The following is a 19,501-nucleotide window of genomic DNA, read 5'->3' as shown; positions in this document are numbered from 1 at the left end:
AAGTGACAAACTGCAAGAAAAAGGGGCAAAAACCTTTTTCTGCCAGTCTTCCACTGTGCTTCAGGTTTTTGCATATAGTTTATTCCAAACTGAATATGTGATGAATTTAAATGTATTATATATACCAATTTTATGAGAGTATAAATCACTTGCTTTTTGAAAAACATATAGAAAAAAGGATAAAGTCAATTTTATAGAGAAAAAATGACATGTTTCAGAACATTTTGAAACAATGCCACAAAGAGAAACAATTGTTATAACTAACAGAAAATTATACAAATTAATTGTTAAATATTTGTAGCAGCTTTTATGCTTCAGCTAAAACGTACTTTCAGAAACTCTACTTCACAAAAGCCTTTAGAGCAGGGGTTCTCAGGCTTTTTGTCTCTAAAAGCACATTTTAGAACATCTGTTGGATGGTGGGCACCATTTACTTTTTCAAGGTGAATTTATAGTTGTATAGAGTTATTGCACATAAAAAAGTTTCGGTTACATTTCGTTTTGTGCTGGTATCTGTGTTGGATGAAATTTCTATTTCATTAAAAATTAGAAAATTTTCACATAGACTTTTACTGAAAACTAAAACATTTTTATTGTGATCACATTGAAGCAGGCACGAGTTAAATGATCAGCAGGCAACATGGTGCCCACATGCATAGGGTTGGGAAATCTTGCTTTAGAGAATTCATTATTTATGCTTAACTGTCAAAAATCAAGGTAATAAAATCTCCAAAGAAATAGGTAAAATTTTATTTTTAAATGTGACTTTAGTATATCATAATAACATTATTGCATTTATTTAAAAAAGTTCATAACATTCACAAATCATGAGATCAAAATGTTTTACACAAACTGAAAACAAATTAAAATGGTAACTCCAATGCGTGCCAAGAGAAAATTTTAAAACGAACATTTATTAAAGATTGTGAAACTAACACACTTTTTGGCACCTTAGAAAAAAACTGTAAAATATGAATTTTGCTTACAGAGCAAAAATGATAAATTTGTAAAAGCTAACTGGTATGTGTATACATATCTATATACATACATAAGATGGTACATGCATACAAAAAGGAAACATTTTTGTTACATCAAAAAAGGTTAACAGCCAGTTAACAGAATTTATCTATAACAAAAATTTCAAATTAAAGTACCTTTCTATCTAACACGTAAATGATTAAATTTTGGTGGCAAAAGAATAAATAGCTGCAGCTACAGTGTACCCTAACTGAACAACCAGATGCTATATAAATGAGAAGAAATTTCAATTCTAGGGCAAAATTTCCATTCTAATTTGATCTCATTTACTGACATTACCTGCATCAATGCCTTACAAATGGGTCTGCCCATAGTATGAGCATATGTTACCAGCTGAAGAAAATGAGCAATCAGCTTAACTGAAGTAGGATGGTCAAACCACAATAGCACATAGCATCAAGGCATTGATGGTTGATCTAGAATGATGAGAGAATGTGCAGCTAGAACAATTATCAGAAGCCAGCATAAGGATCCAGTCAGACACCATGACTACAGGACCATTAGCAGGTGACCACTGATAGATGACTGTGTTTACAATATGCAAAGAACTTTGCCAACGACCTCTAAATCTGTGCCCACTGACAAATGCATATGTAGTGGTGTCCGGATTCATACGTCTTGGAATCTCAATGGATGGAGTAGAATCATCTTTAACAATGAGTTCCACTTTGTATTGTTCCACAATGATCAGCGAAGCCATGTCACAGCAGCAGTAAGATAGTGACATGACTGTCATTCACTACACAGCCTGACAATACTATGGTCTCCGATGCCATTCATCTGATAGTCGGACCCTTTTGGTTGTCACTCACGATACACATACAAAATGGTCGTGCATTATAGTTGCCCTTTCTGATGAACCCCAGGCTCACATTTCAACAGAATAATGTCCAGCCATAAATGGTAATCATTTGGACCATTGATAGAAGACTGTGTTTACAATATGCAAAGAATTTTGCCAACTACCTCTAAACCCGTGCTCACTGACAAATGTATATGCAGTAGCGTCAGGATTCATATATCTTGGATCTCAATGAATGGAGTAGAATCATCTTTAGCAATGAGTCCCACTTTGGATTGATCCACAATGATCAGTGAAGACATGTTAGAGCAGCAGTAAGATAATGACATGACTGTCACCCATTACACAGCCTGACAATACTATGGTTTCCAGTGCCATTTCATCTGATAGTTAGACCCTTTTGGCTGTCACTCGTGATACACATACAAAATGATGGTACATTAGGGTTGCCTTTTCTGATGAACCCCAGGCTCACATTTCAACAGAATAACGTCTAGCCACAAATGGTAATCATTTTTACAAACTGTCTTCATGCTGGTCAAACATTTTCTTGGCCAGGTAGATCACTAAATGTTTCCCTAACAGAGCATGTTTGGGGTTTGAAGACCAAGAGCCTCTGGCTGTTCCAGGATGCTGCTAGTGTGATTGGAAAGAGTTTGGCAAAAACATCTTGCAGGAGACCATTACAAAGGACTATCAAACTCAGTAACAGATTGCATAAAGACTAATGATAATTAATATCTCTCACTTTCTCTTGTTTCTGTGTGTACCTGCATTTTCTGAACAAAACATTCAGTTCCTTTAAAATTTTAATTGTTTCCTATCCATACTTATATATCACATCTACAGAATTTTGTCTCATTCAGATAACTCCTTCTTGCTGCTTTTTTGCCTCTTGCAGATATTTGTGTCTTATACTGTACTATTAGATTAACTACAGTAAAGATGAAAGATAATTTCCCAGAAGTACAAAAATAATACACTTAGCTTAATAATCACAATATAGTTTTCAAGAGACACTTACTTATCAAATAAATCAGAGTTTCTGCGTTTAGGAAGAAGACTTCGTGCAAATCCAAATACTGTGGTGCCTCTACTTTTTAGAAATTTGGCAACTGAAAAAATTTTGGCATAAAAATTAGTTTTCATATACTTACATCACTTAAAAATACTGATATTTATTGCACTGCTCAAAAGAATAATATTAAAATGTATTTGCTTTAGATAGGTATACATAATGTAACCATAATTCTTAAATTCAATTAAATTTACAGCAAGCTTATTTAAAAAGTATTGCTTCTTTTGATGGAACTGCTGATAACACATTTGGAAACTTTCAGGATGGTTATAATTAAGTTGGGGAGGAACTGATGCAATGGTTTCAATTTTTAATGTTTCTTTTGATTTCTAACAAACTTGTAAAAAAAAAAAAAAAAAAAAAAAAAAAAAAAACCGAAAAACAATTAAAAAAGTATTTTACACCACGAAATACAATTCTCAAGCCATATTTTTGAAAGAAATTCACTGCTTTCTTAGAAATTTTAATTTAAATGGTCAACTTTAAAACCAGTTATGCAGTAAGAATTTGAGGGAGGGGACTTCACAAAAAAACAATTGTACAAAACTTTAACAAATTCACAATATTAAATCAAATTTAAATGCAAACAATAACTACTACTTATATGGTGTTCAAAACTAAAATAAACATTTTTTTTTACATTTTTCAAAAATTACCAATCCAAAACTCGAGAGCATGTGGTCAAATAAAAGTACTGAAACACTAGAGAAATCTTACTCATTTATACTCAATCATAATATATAAAAATCAGCAATTTTACTCATGTATGCAAGTGTCACTGCAACAACACTAGGAATAAACAGTGGCCATCTGTTGTTCTGCTCTTAGGTTGATCATGTGCTTTGGTGATAATAATACTCTTCATTGTAAAATTCTGTTCAATTTCATATGCATTGCAACAAAATAAGTAACCAATAATGCTCAAATGACAGAATGAGATGGAGAATCATTTGTAGATTTAAGGCAGAAAAACCACCAGGTACACATGCTTGGCAGTCACACATCATTCCATGTGTTTAACAGAGGGTCTATAACTACCCAGAGATCTTAAGAGTCCTAAATGTGGTCTTTCAATGATACAATGTCTTTCATATTTATTTTATGCACAACAATGTTATCGGGCTCAATTAGTGAATGAATATCTTCAAAGTGAGGACATTTGGTGGATGGACAGGCCAGACAGATCTGCAGGCCTAACCCCATTTAAATGTATTAGATGCACTAAGAAGAGCAACTGCAATCTGCTAACAACCTACAAGAATTATCATAGAGCTACAAACTGTTTTGATGTATTAGTGTGTGTGGCTGTAACAAGGATTATCATTTGTCTCATTAACAGTATTACTATTTAATGTGTTACTCCTGTGTCTTCTAGAAGTGATCATACCCTCCTATCAGACCCATTTTAAATGCCATCTTGGAGCTGCAATTTTTGGCATTCCTACTTTCAAGAGCATAACTCGCAACTATGGATCAGAAAATTCATTGCTGAAAGGTACACATTTCTGTCATATTACTCTGTATGTATAACAAATTTTATGAAATATGGCACATTTCTCTGAGAAATTTGGAAAAAAAAAAAAAAAAAAAAAAAAAAAGATTATTTCATTAGTTTTAAGCATAAGTGTAGCTAATAAATTAAGGACAAGGAATTAATCTTCATATTACATTTTGATAATTCTTGTATGTTTGAACTTAATCAATTGATTCAAACATACTGACATGTATTTCAAAATCATTTAGAATAATGTTTATTTATTTGCAATTTAAGCCATGATTAGTAAACTATGGTCTCAGAGACATCAACAGATGTATTTTTAAACAGGGCAAAATTTCACCAGCTCCAGTAAAGAGCCATTTTTTTAAAGATACATAAAGACAGGTAATAAAGCTGACTAATACAAAACAAATTATTCATGTTCAACAGTAAAATTTATTTTTCATGGTGTTTTACAGAAAATTTATACACACAAATACTTGAGTGATTATATTTTAAATAGATGTTAAATTTTTTGAAGAGAATCAAAATATTTTTTAACTTTCAATCATTATGCACATTTGTTGTACAAATGCATATCCTATTTTTAATATCAAAATAATGGAACAGTTTAATGGAATAGTTGTATTGCTGTTACACGAGTTAATATAAATTTTGTTTCAATTCATGATACCAGTTACTGAAGTGCATTACAAATTTCATAAAAATTAAATGAAAAGAAAAATGAATATTTGATGTTAAGTTTTCTATCCATTTAATGTTCAGTTCACAAAAATCAATGAGACTTCAAGAAAATGCATAATTTAGCAATAGAACAAAAATTAGCATATTTAGTTATCCTAAGCAATAGTACATTATCTGATGAAAAAATATCACAGAGCATACATATTTCTTAATTGGCTCTAGTGAGTCAATAGATCTGTTTGCTGCAAATCAGTAAGTGCATTTAAACCATACCATTAGTCTACAAACTAAATGTGTGTAATATATAAGAAAATGGAATGAACTTTAAAAATATAAATAGCCACATTGGCATGATAGATAGTACTTCATGAAAATCGCACACTGTCATTCAGAAATACAGCTGATTACCTTTAATATGGTTACTGGATTGAAACAGCTTCGTATTCGGCACTAATGTTAGCAGACACATTCTGCAACTTTCAGACAGAAAGCCCTTTAACAGGGGAACTTAAGCAAGACACGCAAAGGATTTAACGTAAAGCTTTATGATGGACAGCTGACACTAATAACATATTTATAAAGATAAAACAGCTCTTTTAGAGTCTTTATTTTTATATGGAATGTCATATATTTCTCAACCACATCCTTTGGGTTAAAAATATCATTTCCAGGGATGAAGAGCTCAAGTCATAAAAATGTAAGAAAAAAATAAATGAGCACTTTGTATTTCAACTAGTTGCACTGCTGTGGAGTCATTAGGTTATTTAAAAGCAGGAGATGAAAAAAAAAGCAATGGCCTTGCCGAGACTCGAACCCTGGACCTCTTGAATATGTGCTGAGTGTGCTGACCATTACACAATGAAGGCATGCTAGGAAGGTGGGAGAAATGCCATATATACTGCCCCTTTTAAAGGTGACAGGGGATTAAGGGACCAAATCCTGGTGGTGAAGAATCATCATCCACCACCTTCTTAAGTATGAGCACCGCTGTAGAGTCATTAGAATTTTTTGAGACAGAAGTCATGAAAAATAAGCAATGCCCTCGTTGGGATTCACACCACGGACCTCTCAAATACACGACGAGTGTGCTGACCACAACACCACGAAGGCATGCTAAGAAGGCAGGAAAATTACCTTATAGCTGTTCTTCCAAACGAACTCACCAGTTTAACTGAATATTTTCACGAACTGCATTAAAGGCAACCTAACTCTGGCTTTTTAGGTGTTGGAAGTTTCATGCTGATGTTCCATGGATGTCCCATGTTGTTGCTTGGCTGGTGTCATTTAATAAATAAGATCACCCCCATGAGCTGATGCCATTCGTTTTAATTGCGCTCCTACATATTATCTTTGAATCTACAAAATTCTACTAAATTACTGTATGACAATACATTAAAAAGAAAATTCCTGATATTTTTTATGGGTACAGAAAAATAGATATATAAAAAAAATTACTGTTCCTTCAGATATTTTATGTATATAGCATTTACAATGCTGGAAAAACTAAGCATGCTTCATAGCACCACACTTGATATGGATAATGCAATCATGTAAACTTACTGTGCTAAAAGAATACAGCAGAATTAAAGTTATGATAATCAAATGTGCTTGGAAATGTCAAAAATAAATTGTTCTGAATTTTATCAATCATAATGCATTAAGTCTCATTTATAAACATTATTGTAAAATAATTATAATTACAGGATAAATGAATAATGGAATCAAATAAATTTCAGAATTCCTTTTGTTATTTCACATGAATTAACAGTAAACATGATTAAGAAAAATGACTAACCAAAGCTTACTTTCTGCCAAATGAAAATATTTTTTGCCTTGCCAGTGGTAGAAACTGGTTGCAACAGTTGAAATTGAAAATACTAGTAATGCTAATTAATGTAACATTTAAATGGTTTTTATAAAATTAGTAATATTTTACAGAATTATTCAAAGAATTGTATTAATTTATTTAATAAAAAATTGCACATATTTTCATTTGTATAAACAAAATTAAAATAATGTTATTTTTAATCTGCATGCAATTCCAAGAATCATTAAACAAATTTACTGAATTTCTATTATGTCACATTTCTATCAAATAAAAAAGACAATATTTTATATTAACATTTATTATTAAAAAATAAAAAAGTAAATAAAAAAACCCTCAATGGCTTCTCATAAATGCACCAATCAAAAATGCTGCATTACTGAAGACAGTGAACCACAACTGACCATTAATTGCAGTCTATTTTACATATTTCAGAAGTAGTTTCATGTTTAGAATCATTTTGGTTGAAAGCAAATTTGAATGAAAACTGATGACCATTCATATACATCATTCAAGATGATGCACATGAAAAAGGGACGGTAAAGGTAAGAAATAATATTATTTATTATTAAAGTAAAGAATTTGCTACAGGTTTTAAAACTTACAGCTACATGGATTAAAATCCAAAAAAGATGATCGCTGGAGATTATATGGGTTATAGAAAACTACACCAGAGTTATCGGTCTGAGGGAAGGGTTACATTTGTAGTGGATTTTTTAAGGTAGACTGGCTCATATTCATGTTACACATGGGAAACAAATCATAAAAACTCACTGCATCTGGCCCGTACACCATGATTTAAGCTCAGGTCAAATCAGCAGTATTCAATGAATTTACTACTTGGCTCCTGGTGAGGTGAGGATTATTCTAATTGAAATGCTACTGAAAAGTTGACAGCAATAATAACTGATGATAATATTAAGAGACACAGGCTAATAGAAACAGCTATCAATCTCACGATAATTTAATATTACTTATGCTAGTTTATATGCTTTATCCATAATATAAGTAATCTAAATTGTCTAGTATCCAGGATAAGACAGCTAGGTCATTATTTCAGGAAATAAACCTATATTTTAAGCTTTACTTCATACTTTTGAAAGCAAATTTAAGTCCTTTCTTTATACCTACTTCTTTAATGAAGTTTTACAAAATGTTTTAACTCCTTGGTGGTCTAATTTAAAGAAAATAATTTCAAGTGTCTCCAGTTTTTCATAATGATAATACTGTTTGCAAATACTGATCTCAAATGAATATTACCAAGCCTTTCTTCCATTCCTAATAAACTGAGAAATTGTTGGAGTTTTGAAACAGCAATTAAATTAATTCCGCTACAGACTACTTCACGCAAAAGGTCAGACTGAACCAAAATGATGGAAGGAAATTTTTAATTACTGTCATCTAACCTTTGAATAAATATTATAAACATTATAGATGAATTTGTTTTATTTTAAAATACATTCCTCTTTGTTGTTTACAGTATTTCGATAAATTTTCAGTTACCTATTTTCTGACATAATGATTTTAAGTATTTATAAATAGTGGTTTTGCCCAGTTTAGCAAAAACCTACCACCTCCAATGACCCCTGAAAAGGAAATGGATAATTAACTTTCCAGATTTCTTTTCCTTTATGCCAGCTTCACAGTGTCAGATTCTACAGCTACTATAACAGCATAACTGAGTGCTGAATTGTTGAGCTCAAATTTAAAGTCTGGAGAAGGCACTGCACTTATGTACTTAAAAATCCATCACAGCTGAAAGCCCCTCAAGACCTAGTTACATGGAAAGCGGATAAGAAATACAGGATTCTGCCTCATCGTTAAGTTTTCATTCAAAATTGGAACTAAATTCAGCAAAGGCATTCTGTTATCTCACCACTGATATACGAAGTCATTGAAAATGACAGGTTATTTTTCATATCACTTACTATTATTTAATTTATTAATTAAATAATACTATTATTTATAAGACCATTATGGCACTATTTATCTGCACATGGATGAGAAACAATAATTCTTAAACACAATCAAAATTTTTACTACATAATATAGAATTGTAATTTTTAATTGCTAGAAGAACAGGAAATTACCTCAAACATTAAGATTCACACTTTAATGCATCAAAAAGTGTATAAATTATAAATATGTTGTTATACATCAGATAGTGAGGTGCTTTTGTAGTAAGCTCTTTTTTCCTCTTGAAATTTTATGGGAAGAGTATATTTCTCCCAAATATTTAAGTAATGATAAGCAATAATGCATTTAAAATTCATATAATCAAATAATTTTATGCTAATATTTTCAATTTATTTACAACTAATCCTTATTTTAAATAAAAATATATTTGAAAGGCATAATATATTAGAATGAAATAAACAAAAATTTAATCCTGTAATTTTGACACTGTACAGTTTTTTACGATTCCAAAAAGCACTTTTTCATGAAAAGAGTTTTGTGCAAAAATTAACATAAAAGTAACAAGAAATGTATAAATGTAAATTGAAGAAAAGAGTTACATGCTCTGGGTCTAAAAATGTCAACTTTTCATCTGAAGTCAACAAACACATGTTTCAATTTAACTCTGCATGATGCTTTCCACAATCAGATGAACTAAAACAATTTATGTATTGATTTTAAATTTTTTAATTTTTAGAATCAGTTAATGTTACTCATTTCTGAGAAGTCTAAGCTAAACTTTTTGCAAGGTACTGCTTTTATGGCTCTTTAATTATCTAAATATAGGGCAAAAGATTTAGCATTTTCCTCCTGGATTGAGATTTCATTTGCAGCATACTTCTGACATGCAACAAATGGAAACCACTTCTTAGTTTCAATTTCAGCACAACACTGTAAGATCTCACATAACTCTGATTAGCGAATAATACATAGTGGGCTGTATGCACTATGCAGTACATTTTCTAGAAACTGCTCCCTGAAAATAAATTTGACATTTATTTAGAATTCTCTTAATACTCTGAGTGCCAATTCCTTAGATCAAATCAATCATCTAGACATGTTTAGGAGACACTAATGAATAGCAGATTCTTCAACTGAACAATTAACAAAATGCTGAATAACAAAAGGCTACATATATTGCTAAATATTTTTTACCCTTATGCAGATTTCAACTTATAATCATTATTTATACCTTTTGTAAAATTTTAGTCAGACTTTTCATACATTCTTTAATATTTCAAGTGCAGCTTAATAAATAAGGAGAAATGTTTAATTTTTGCCTTGAAGTTATAATCAGAAAGTTTTCCAACTAGCCATAACAGATTGTATGCATGCATATAAGAGGTAACTATGCTTCCACACATGCAGCAATATATGAAATGTTAATAATACCTGTAAGCTTTCAAAATTTATTATTATTATAGAGTAAAAACAGCTAATAATACTTAGGAACATTTTAAAGAAATTTTAAGGTACATTCAAAAGAACAGGGTGCTAATAATACAAGTACACTGTCCTCTGATGCCCAAAGCTTCTCTAAGATGAAAGATAAAGCAAAACTTAAAAGTAGGTTATCGAAATTCAAGACAAGTTCTTTAAGAATTATAAACAAAAAGCTCACCTCCACATGCCATGTTCCCCACTCCTAAAATACCAACATTTAATTCATCTAAAGATCGATAATATCGAATAACGTCCGAGTCAAGCCTAAAATCATGATATGTTGCTAAGAAATCTATTCGTAAACAGTATTTTAAATCAAAGATAAATTTGTAAAGTTTTAGGATTAAGCCAATTTATTTTATTACTATAACATATTAAAAGTGAAAAACATAGAAAACAATAAAAAATTCATGAATGGGTACAGTTTGGGAAAATTCTATGGAAAAAAAAAAAGCATAATATACAAACAGTAAAGCAAACTTAAAAAATATCAATACTATTGAAAAAAAACTGAAAACTTTCATGTACATACAAATGTATGCAACTATAAAGAAGCAGAATTAAGATATGGAGACAAGCATATGCATGGCTTCTAATTCCCCCCCCCAAATATTGCTTTAATGTCAATTTTTCCCCCTTAATATTGCTTTAAGACACCTCGAAATAAGATGAAAAATACAGTGAAAATTATGAGAAAACAATACTGGGCTAAACAAGGCTCACTTTTTATATTTAAATAATTTGACTACATCTTAAAATACATTAAATATGACACACTTTACTTTCTAAGAGAAAGGTTATCAATATCAAGTTTAGAAAAGAATTTTTAACTAATCTCTTACATTTTGACAGATTTAAGGTACTAGTTTCTTTTTCTCGTGCTTATAATACAGGACAGACACAAGAAAAATTACAAGAATTATATGAAGAATAGTCAAAATCTATGCAGCCATTAAAAATTCATAATGTTTTACATCATATGAAAAACTACATAGTAGTACTACACCGAAGAGCCATTACATTATGATCACTGTCCATCTATAATAATGAGCTCGCCCAGGAACAAAAACCACTCCCCATGTGCAGCTGATATTAGACTATATGAAGCAGCTATGCATTGTCTTTTCAAACATAGATCGATTAGTGATATATTGGGAAAAGCAGCTTATTTATCAGACTTATAAAAATCATATCGTTACGGCTTGGCGACTGGGGACATTAATATCAGAAACAGCATGTTTAGTGGGCTGTTCATGTGCAGTTGTTGTAAGCACTTATACAAAGTGGTGCATGAATGGTGAAATGACAAGTCGCTGGCCAGCAGTATGTCATTGACTCAGACTACATATCAGCACCTCGTGCAGTCAATGGCATGTCGGGTGCTGGCAGTTTTGAGGGCTATAAGTGGACCTACATGTCATTAGCAGGGTGGTCATAATGTAATGACTCTTTGGTGTATATGAAATTAATCAAACATTTCATTTCGAAACTTAATTGCTCCTTCATATGTTCAATAAAAATTCATACTTGATGATGGCTGATCACGAAAATTTAACAATCCTTAAAGTGCTAAAATAAAATTTTTTTAATATAACATGAATTGCTTTTATCACTAAATTGCCAGTTATAATATAGGATCATCGAAAAAAGTTTGATTTGAAATCAATACTCTGTGCTAAGTAAATCAAAGTTCTTAGTCTCTAAATAATTCTGTAGAGTCCACATTTTGACTGCATATACATTGATGAGCCCAAAACATTATGACCATCGCCACACTTTTCAATGAACTCATCAGGATGATGTGGAGGGCATGTGACTCAGTGGTATTTAACTGCTGCTGGAGAAGGTAAGGAATCAGCCTTGCTCTTACTTTTGCTAGTGATGAGAAAGGCTGCCGATCTAAGCAAATTTGATAGATGACAGATTGTAATGGCTTGAAGACTCAGAACGAATATCTATGAAATTACACAATTGGTACTTTGCTTGCAATCTGCGATTGTCAGTATTTATGCAAGTGCCTAAAATAGTCCAACCTAGTAAAGTCTCTACAGCTGAAACTCCAGATGTAAGTACCTCCATTCTTCCAGTTAAAACGCTTCCAAGTACATTGGCTCCTAGAAGAACTTGTACAAGTAGGGTACCTCTTCTGACATCTGCCAGTTTTATCCCTCGTGAAGCAAGCTCAACAAGCAATGTTTCATCACGTATTCTGGGTAGCGTTGAACAAATTTTCTGTTGATCAAGCAGAGACATTGAAGTAGAATACTTTCGATCTAAACTTTCAATAATTACCGTATATCTATTCTGCTCACAGCCGGAGAAATTTCTCTGCCAAACAGTCCTTGAGATAACACTTTCTTTCCAGAAGGAGAAAGATTTAACTCAGCAGCTAAGCTCTTCTTAATATAGGAATGATGTGATCCATCATCCATTAACCCTTTCAGGATGGGCGTCCCACATATACGCATTCCCTAAGAACATCTCTTACAGCCAGGCGTCCCATCCGTGCATCAGTAAAGATCGCATTCAGAGGATGGGTGATGCGTATATGCATTTTAAGGTGGAACGTTTTTCTGAAGGCCACTAGATGGCATCCTGTGTCCATTACTTTTGAAATGAACACAGTTTTAGGTTCCTGACCTTGAGTTTGATATATTCTGCTTGACTTTGGTATTTTACTCATCAGCTGTTCAAGGGTGGGGGTGGGCGGAGGGAAAGCGTAAACAGAGTTGGGCTTTTTAAATCTCTGCGTGCTAATGAAAACATTCTCGTATCTGATTAATATCCAATTCCTTTTTTTATTCAATTTTTTTCCTCTGCTATGTACGGTCTTTTAGGGTTACTGTGCGGAGTTTTTTTACGTTTTGCATTGCCTTCAGATATATTTCTGTTCCTTCTTTTTTTATTTAGGAAAACCTCACCTCCAGTCTATTATGGCGGGAAGGCACTATTTATCAGAGGAAGAATACCTTCGTATGGTTAGTGAACCATTTACTAACACAAATGAGAGTACTGATTCATTTTCTAAAGAGTTAAAAAGTGATACTTTTTCTAAGAGTTACAAAGTGATATTTCTCTGTGCTTCGAGATTTACCACACTCGTTTTCATTTTAAATTTTGTTACTTCTTACTATAAATAGTCTTTATTGTGTTCTTTTTATTAATTTTAAACTTTATTGATGGATTTTATCAATTAAAACTTTGGAATAATTTGAATAGCACTTCTGAAAATTATTTTAGAAGATAAGCAATTTTTTAAGTATATTTTCATGTAAAATAAAGAAAAAAATGTTTTAAGGGCTAATTTTAACATATATAAGAGCTCAAGTAATAATATAAAATGATACCAAAAATTACGATGCTAGAAGCGAAACTTTTGTTTTTCTGATTATTGTTATAAAATTAGGCTTAGCGATGCAAAACCTCCGTCCTGTGCAGTGACTGCCTTCTATTCTCTTCCGTCCTGCATGAGTGTCTTAAACAAAGGTGCGCCGTCGCGAAAAGGTTAATGCTCGAACACATATTTCTTGGCACCTATGCCGTAATCTGATCGTGATTGTTTTCAAATATATTTCATGTTCTGTAGGAAGATTTGTCAATAGAGTATCTGTAGAATTTTGTTTTTGATCTACTACTTTGTCCTTTGATGATTAATATCTTTACGTAAATCTGGGCAAAGTAATGTGTAATGCCTCCATGTACAAATCAAACATTTCACACTACTGTGACACCTTTTTGCCATATGACCACGCTTAAGGTAAACAAGGCAGCATCTTTTGCGTATAACTTGAGATTTCCTCTCATCTACAGTCATCTTGGGAGCTTTCTTACAGTCTCTACTAAAGTGTGGATGATCACAAAAAATATATTTAGCTTTTTCCTGCGTGGATGAAATAAGAGCTGAAGCAGAAGGAATATTATTTCTTGTAGTATTAACTTCCCTTTTAACCTTAACTCGAGTTCTGAAACCTGATCAAGCCAAATTTATCATCTCTTTTGATTTAACTTCACGGCATAAAAAGCCCATCAGTTTTTCCAGGTATCTCTGACTTGGAGCTTCCACTTCGTCAATAACTTCTGAAATTATAATCCTTCCCATGCTTGCAGAACATTTTCTGACAAACATGACTCCACCAATGGCTCTAAAAAGTTAGCAATTTTTTCTTTAGTGTGCCCTAAACTTTCCAATGCTCTTAATTTTGTCTCTAGCATATCACAGAGGGTGACTAAATCAGGGGCAGTCTTCCCAGCTGTAGCATTTTTCAGAATCAGTGAAAGGAGACTGCGGTCATATATTTGCACTAGGAGATCCTCCCGGTACAAATCTTAAATTTCAGCTGTTGGACGGCCTTTGGATAATTTTCAGCTGTTATTGGTAAACTGGATATTAATTATCAGGCACCACAGACTGGTATAACTACTGGAATTTGTCTGTAGCAGTCAGTTCCTCTGAGTCATGCATTTTTGAAAAAAATACTCCAAAATGTTAAAAATTCTTTGTGGTCACCCAAACACATTTTAATTTAAATTTAGGTGGTTTTAATTTTACATCACGCTCTGCCGGACTTTCCAAAAAAAGATCCAGAATCTTTACTTAATAGAGTTTTTATCTTTGATTTAAGCTCAAGATAAATATCTCTATAATCCTCCGCCGCCTCAAAATCGCCTTCACACTCGGCAACAGCCTCAGTATTTTCTAAAAAAAGTTTCTTAAAGTTCGAAATGTTATTCTGAATTTCATTCTAAATGTAAAAATTTATCTTGTAACTCAGCATTCAATGCACTCAGCTTATCCCCATCCTTGACGTCTACTTTAGTTGCCAAACACTGCTTCAACTTATTCACTGTAGACATAAATGAAGCTCTTAACTACTTTCGTTTTATTTTCAGAGCACTCATATTTGTATGTACACTTAAAATAGTAACTTAAAATTATTCGCAATAAATTCTTAATTTCTATTTGTACTGAAGAAATTAAAGTGTTTATACTTTCTTCAAATCAACTTTATAACTTAAATCAATAAAATATAATTACAACTTAAATCACTTTATCATCGTAAACAGCATATCGTATACTTACAAGCAGTAATTTAAATCATTCGTACCTGTACACTTTTATAATTTCAAATTGTGAATTCTTCAAATGCAGAATACAAACTCTGTCTTGTTTTCAAACACCAGTTTTGTTTTGATTCGAAATCAGACTTTGTTTTACATCCAATTTATTTCACTTTACGAACACATAGAGATAAATGCGATTATTTACATGTTTAGTATAATGATCAAAATGATCCATACATCTTACTGATGAAAAACATTCAGTATCTCAGTAATGTAACTTAAACTGCCTAGAATGCAATCAAATGATCCGTACATCTTAATAATGAAAAACATTCAATATTTCCATAACTTAACTGCTGCTTGCTTAGAACAGTAATTTCCCGATCATTACATTCAAAAAGAAAAAACTGGTTGCCAGATTCATACATCAAACAAAATAACAAAAAAAAAAGCTACTAAGTAATAAGAAACGGGAAACTCTAAACTTAATAGGAGTCACAACATTTGGGATGTCATGAAGCGGTTGCTCAAACACCACCATGTCAGAATATCTCGGCTTTGTGTGACCACTTCTTAGACATTTGGTACAACCTGTCTCCAGTCATCTACCAAGAGAAATTGTGGCATCCATGCAGAGGCATCTTGCAGCTGTTTTGCAGGTCAAAAGGCTTTGAATGAGTTATTGAGTAGGTGGTCATAATGTTTTGGCTCTTCAGTGTAGATCACTATAAGGAGTGGCAAGGTAGCCTCAGTGTGTGCAGAAACTTCGATCAGTAGTAATAAAGGTACCATCTTTAATCAGCCCATTTGCATGAACATGGTGATACTGCAACAAATTACACAGTGCATGTTGTATTATGCAAATCTGTTTAAAATTGTTCTCAGCAAATTTATTAAAAATGTTCAATGCAATTTTGGAAAATTTGTTGGGCACAGTCAACTGCTGTGAAATGCATCTCTTATTGCTGTTGCTGCGATCACACCATATGCAGAACTGGACTACCACTTTGATACTTGTAGGGCAACCAACAAAACGAATACTGGGATTCAATAATTATATGGTTAAAAGAGGGAATTTTCATGTTTATTTTGTAATAAAACTTATAAAGACGACTCAAAATCTGTTTTTTAATAAATTGTTTACAATCAAGTACATTTTTTCAATGACCCTCCATTATTATTATTTTGACAGATCCTGTATATATTAAACAACATTCTTTATCACAGGAAATGTTCATGAGCAGATTCAAGTCTTTCAAATTCAAAAGAAGCGCGTGTAGCTCTTATATTTATTAATGAACCAAGAATCAGTATTTACAAATTATTGACTGTGTAAAAAAAGGCACAGAAAATTTTTATTTACAATGAAGCATGGACAAAATTTGGTACTGCAAGACAGTTTAAGAATTATTGAAAATCTGTTTTAGCATGAAAAATATAAAAGTAATTTTCTATATTCTTTCCATTCTCCTTATCCTCTGTGACTAAATTTGATACTTCTGATTTCATTACACATCACCTGATCTGAATTTCACTTTTTCCTGGAAATTCTATTTAAACATACCTTATGTAATGTCCTTCACTCATTCAAAAAACAGCAGTTTTAACAATCAGATTGTAAAAACAAAAATGCAACTTCTGGTATCAAGATTTGTTTAAAGATTTTCTACCAGTTTAGTCACTCAGACATTAAGCATCTCCAAAAGTAGAAAAAGCATTCAATATCACATACAGTCAAATGTGGATTTGTCGGGACTTCGGCGATTCCGGATTTTTCCAGATATTAGATCATCAATTTAAATCTGGTAAGATGGCATGCAGAAATTATACAATTAAAAATATGAAATAAAGAACAATTATGATCTAAAGGGTACTAAAATTTGCAAAGAAAATCATAATATTTGTTTACTTTATAAACCATTTCTTTCAATGTAAATTGCTTCCACAAAAATTTCAAAAACTTCCTTTTTCTTATTTCTTTCATATACAGTTGACTTTCCAATCAAACATATCATCAAAACATGGTTTCACTTTGTAGATCCTTTGGTACCTCCAGAATTGGAAACTCTTTTCAACATAAATAAAATTTCAAGCTTAGTTTTTATAAAATTGCCATAATATTAACAGTTTGCGAAAAATAATCAGCTGGATCAAATTAGAAGATTAGGGAACAGCACAGACTGCTACATTAACTGAAATGCTTTAGAATCAGTAAAGATAATTTTAGCCTAGCTTAATAGCGTCCGTTATATATTATTGGATGTGTATCACAATTTTGGCGACGAAAGCCAAGTTGTTTCCATAAATTTTGTCTTGCTCCTACTGCATACTGAATTAAGCTTGAATTGTATTACTTTAGTTGTTTACTATACCTGTGTTTAATTCTTGCACATGCTTAAAACTAATCTGAGTCCTGAATAAATAAACTCCCACATATACTTAAGGCTTTATCTAGGGCTGGTGCTAGATACTGCCTGGCGCAGTCTCTATAGGTCATAAATTTTCCTAAGTTTTAAATTTTCACCGCACCTAAACTTTGGATCCCAGTGCTTTCCCTAAACCATAAAAAACTTCTCATCCCTTAATTTTGTCACTCAGTGCTTCCTCAAATCCCAAAAATTTCGTTTTCCCTGAATTCTGCCATCCAGTGCCGACATATTCTGCTGCCGCTTCCGTGTTTATGGTGAATAACATATCAGTTATTCTAAATTAAAATAGCACTAAATATTAATACAGAATTCAAACAAAAAAATCAGAGTTATATTTTCAAATTTTCACAGGACTAGTTTCGACAGTTTTACCGAACCACCATCCTCAGCTGCAAAAACGCAAATGAACGAGATAGGATATAATGATCAGGTAAGATAAGAAAACCTCGACAGAAAATAAGCTAGTGGCGCCATCTGTTCATGAAACCAGAACTAAAACATAAATGTGAAATGCCTCTAGAAAATCCAGTTCTGCAATGGAAGATGTTTTTTGAATAATTTTGGCAGCATAAAAATTGAAAATGTGATTTTTTGGACCAGCAATGTTGGGCAACAGAAGACTTCTGTGTTTCCTTTTTTCTAACATATGCCTCATGTTCCATGACGTGAAATTTTAAGGTTCTCTTAGTTTGGCCAATGCAAATTAAACCACACTGGCAAGGAATCCTATAAATACCCCAGGAATTCATATTCAGAATTGGGTTTTTGAGTATGGAACTCAGAATTTTATTGATGGAAGAATAAATGACCTGAAAGTTAAATTTCTGCAAAATATGCGCAACTTTATAGCTAAATGTAATCTTTTGGCCTATGAGTTTCATTAACAAAATTTATTTTTAGCATATGAAAAGAAAGGTTTTGCTGAATTTTTCCTCGTCAACATTTCTTAGAGCATTTAAAAATCTATAATCATCGCCAAGCATAATGTTAGCATAAAAGGTTGCAATACTCTTGTTATTACTAGTATAAAAAAAGTTTAGACATCACTGCATGAGTTATTACTGAAGCTGTCACGTATTGATAAACATGTGATGATGAAAGCAAAATATAATAAATAATGACGCACAAGGTCGGCATCAGGGATAAAAACTAGGTGAATGTTTCATTTTGCGATGTATGCCAAGCAGATACTCAGCTACTGAGCCAAATTATTAAGCTCACAAATTTATGCTTACATGATTGTTTTTCCATAACGAGGTATTTTATTTAGCATCTAAGTGAAATTAAGAATCGAAATTTTTAAGTGAAAATCTCGACATGTTTTATTATGGAAGGAAAAATCATAGCACATGTGTAAAGCATACCAAAAAAAAAAAGTTTGTGGCTTCGAGGTTCGGATTTTAGATCATTCCGGATAATGGACGTCCGGATTTCGGAACTTTGTACTGTATACATTTTGTAAATTGTATCATGTTTGTAAAATTATATCATGTAATATAAGAAAACCTACAAATAGGTTTTATATCAAAACACATGTATAAATATATGAAAAGAAACTTTTATCAAGCAACAGGATGCACAGTGACTATCATTCAAATTTGGTAGGAAACCAGACAAACTGATATCTTGTTGATATAACAGGTTTCTGAAATGAATGCATTAAAAATGCAGATTTACCATATTTCAT

The 19,501-nt window shown here is 32.1% G+C and overlaps 1 protein-coding gene across 4 annotated transcripts in view; it reads right to left on the bottom strand.

Annotated features, from left to right (window-relative positions):
- The window catches only part of LOC118196953 (uncharacterized), a 129,217-nt gene that overhangs the window by 43,557 nt on the left and 66,159 nt on the right, over positions 1 to 19,501 (bottom strand). For all 4 annotated transcript variants that reach the window (XR_004759484.2, XM_035368421.2, XM_085808420.1 and 1 more), the window contains 2 exons: positions 10,503 to 10,588; positions 2,865 to 2,955 (listed from right to left, as the gene is read on the bottom strand). Coding sequence is in view for 3 of the 4 variants with exons in the window: in XM_035368421.2 (XP_035224312.1) it covers positions 2,865 to 2,955; positions 10,503 to 10,588 (177 nt within the window). In the remaining variant the exon portion in view is untranslated. The remainder of the gene's footprint in view (positions 1 to 2,864; positions 2,956 to 10,502; positions 10,589 to 19,501) is intronic.

This window comes from Stegodyphus dumicola, chromosome X1 (genome assembly GCF_044657685.1).
Source record: "Stegodyphus dumicola isolate Sdum_Otavi_A_Nest chromosome X1, ASM4465768v1".
Classification (NCBI taxonomy): Eukaryota; Metazoa; Arthropoda; class Arachnida; order Araneae; family Eresidae; genus Stegodyphus; species Stegodyphus dumicola.
This window is presented reverse-complemented; position numbering and strand designations above follow the sequence as displayed.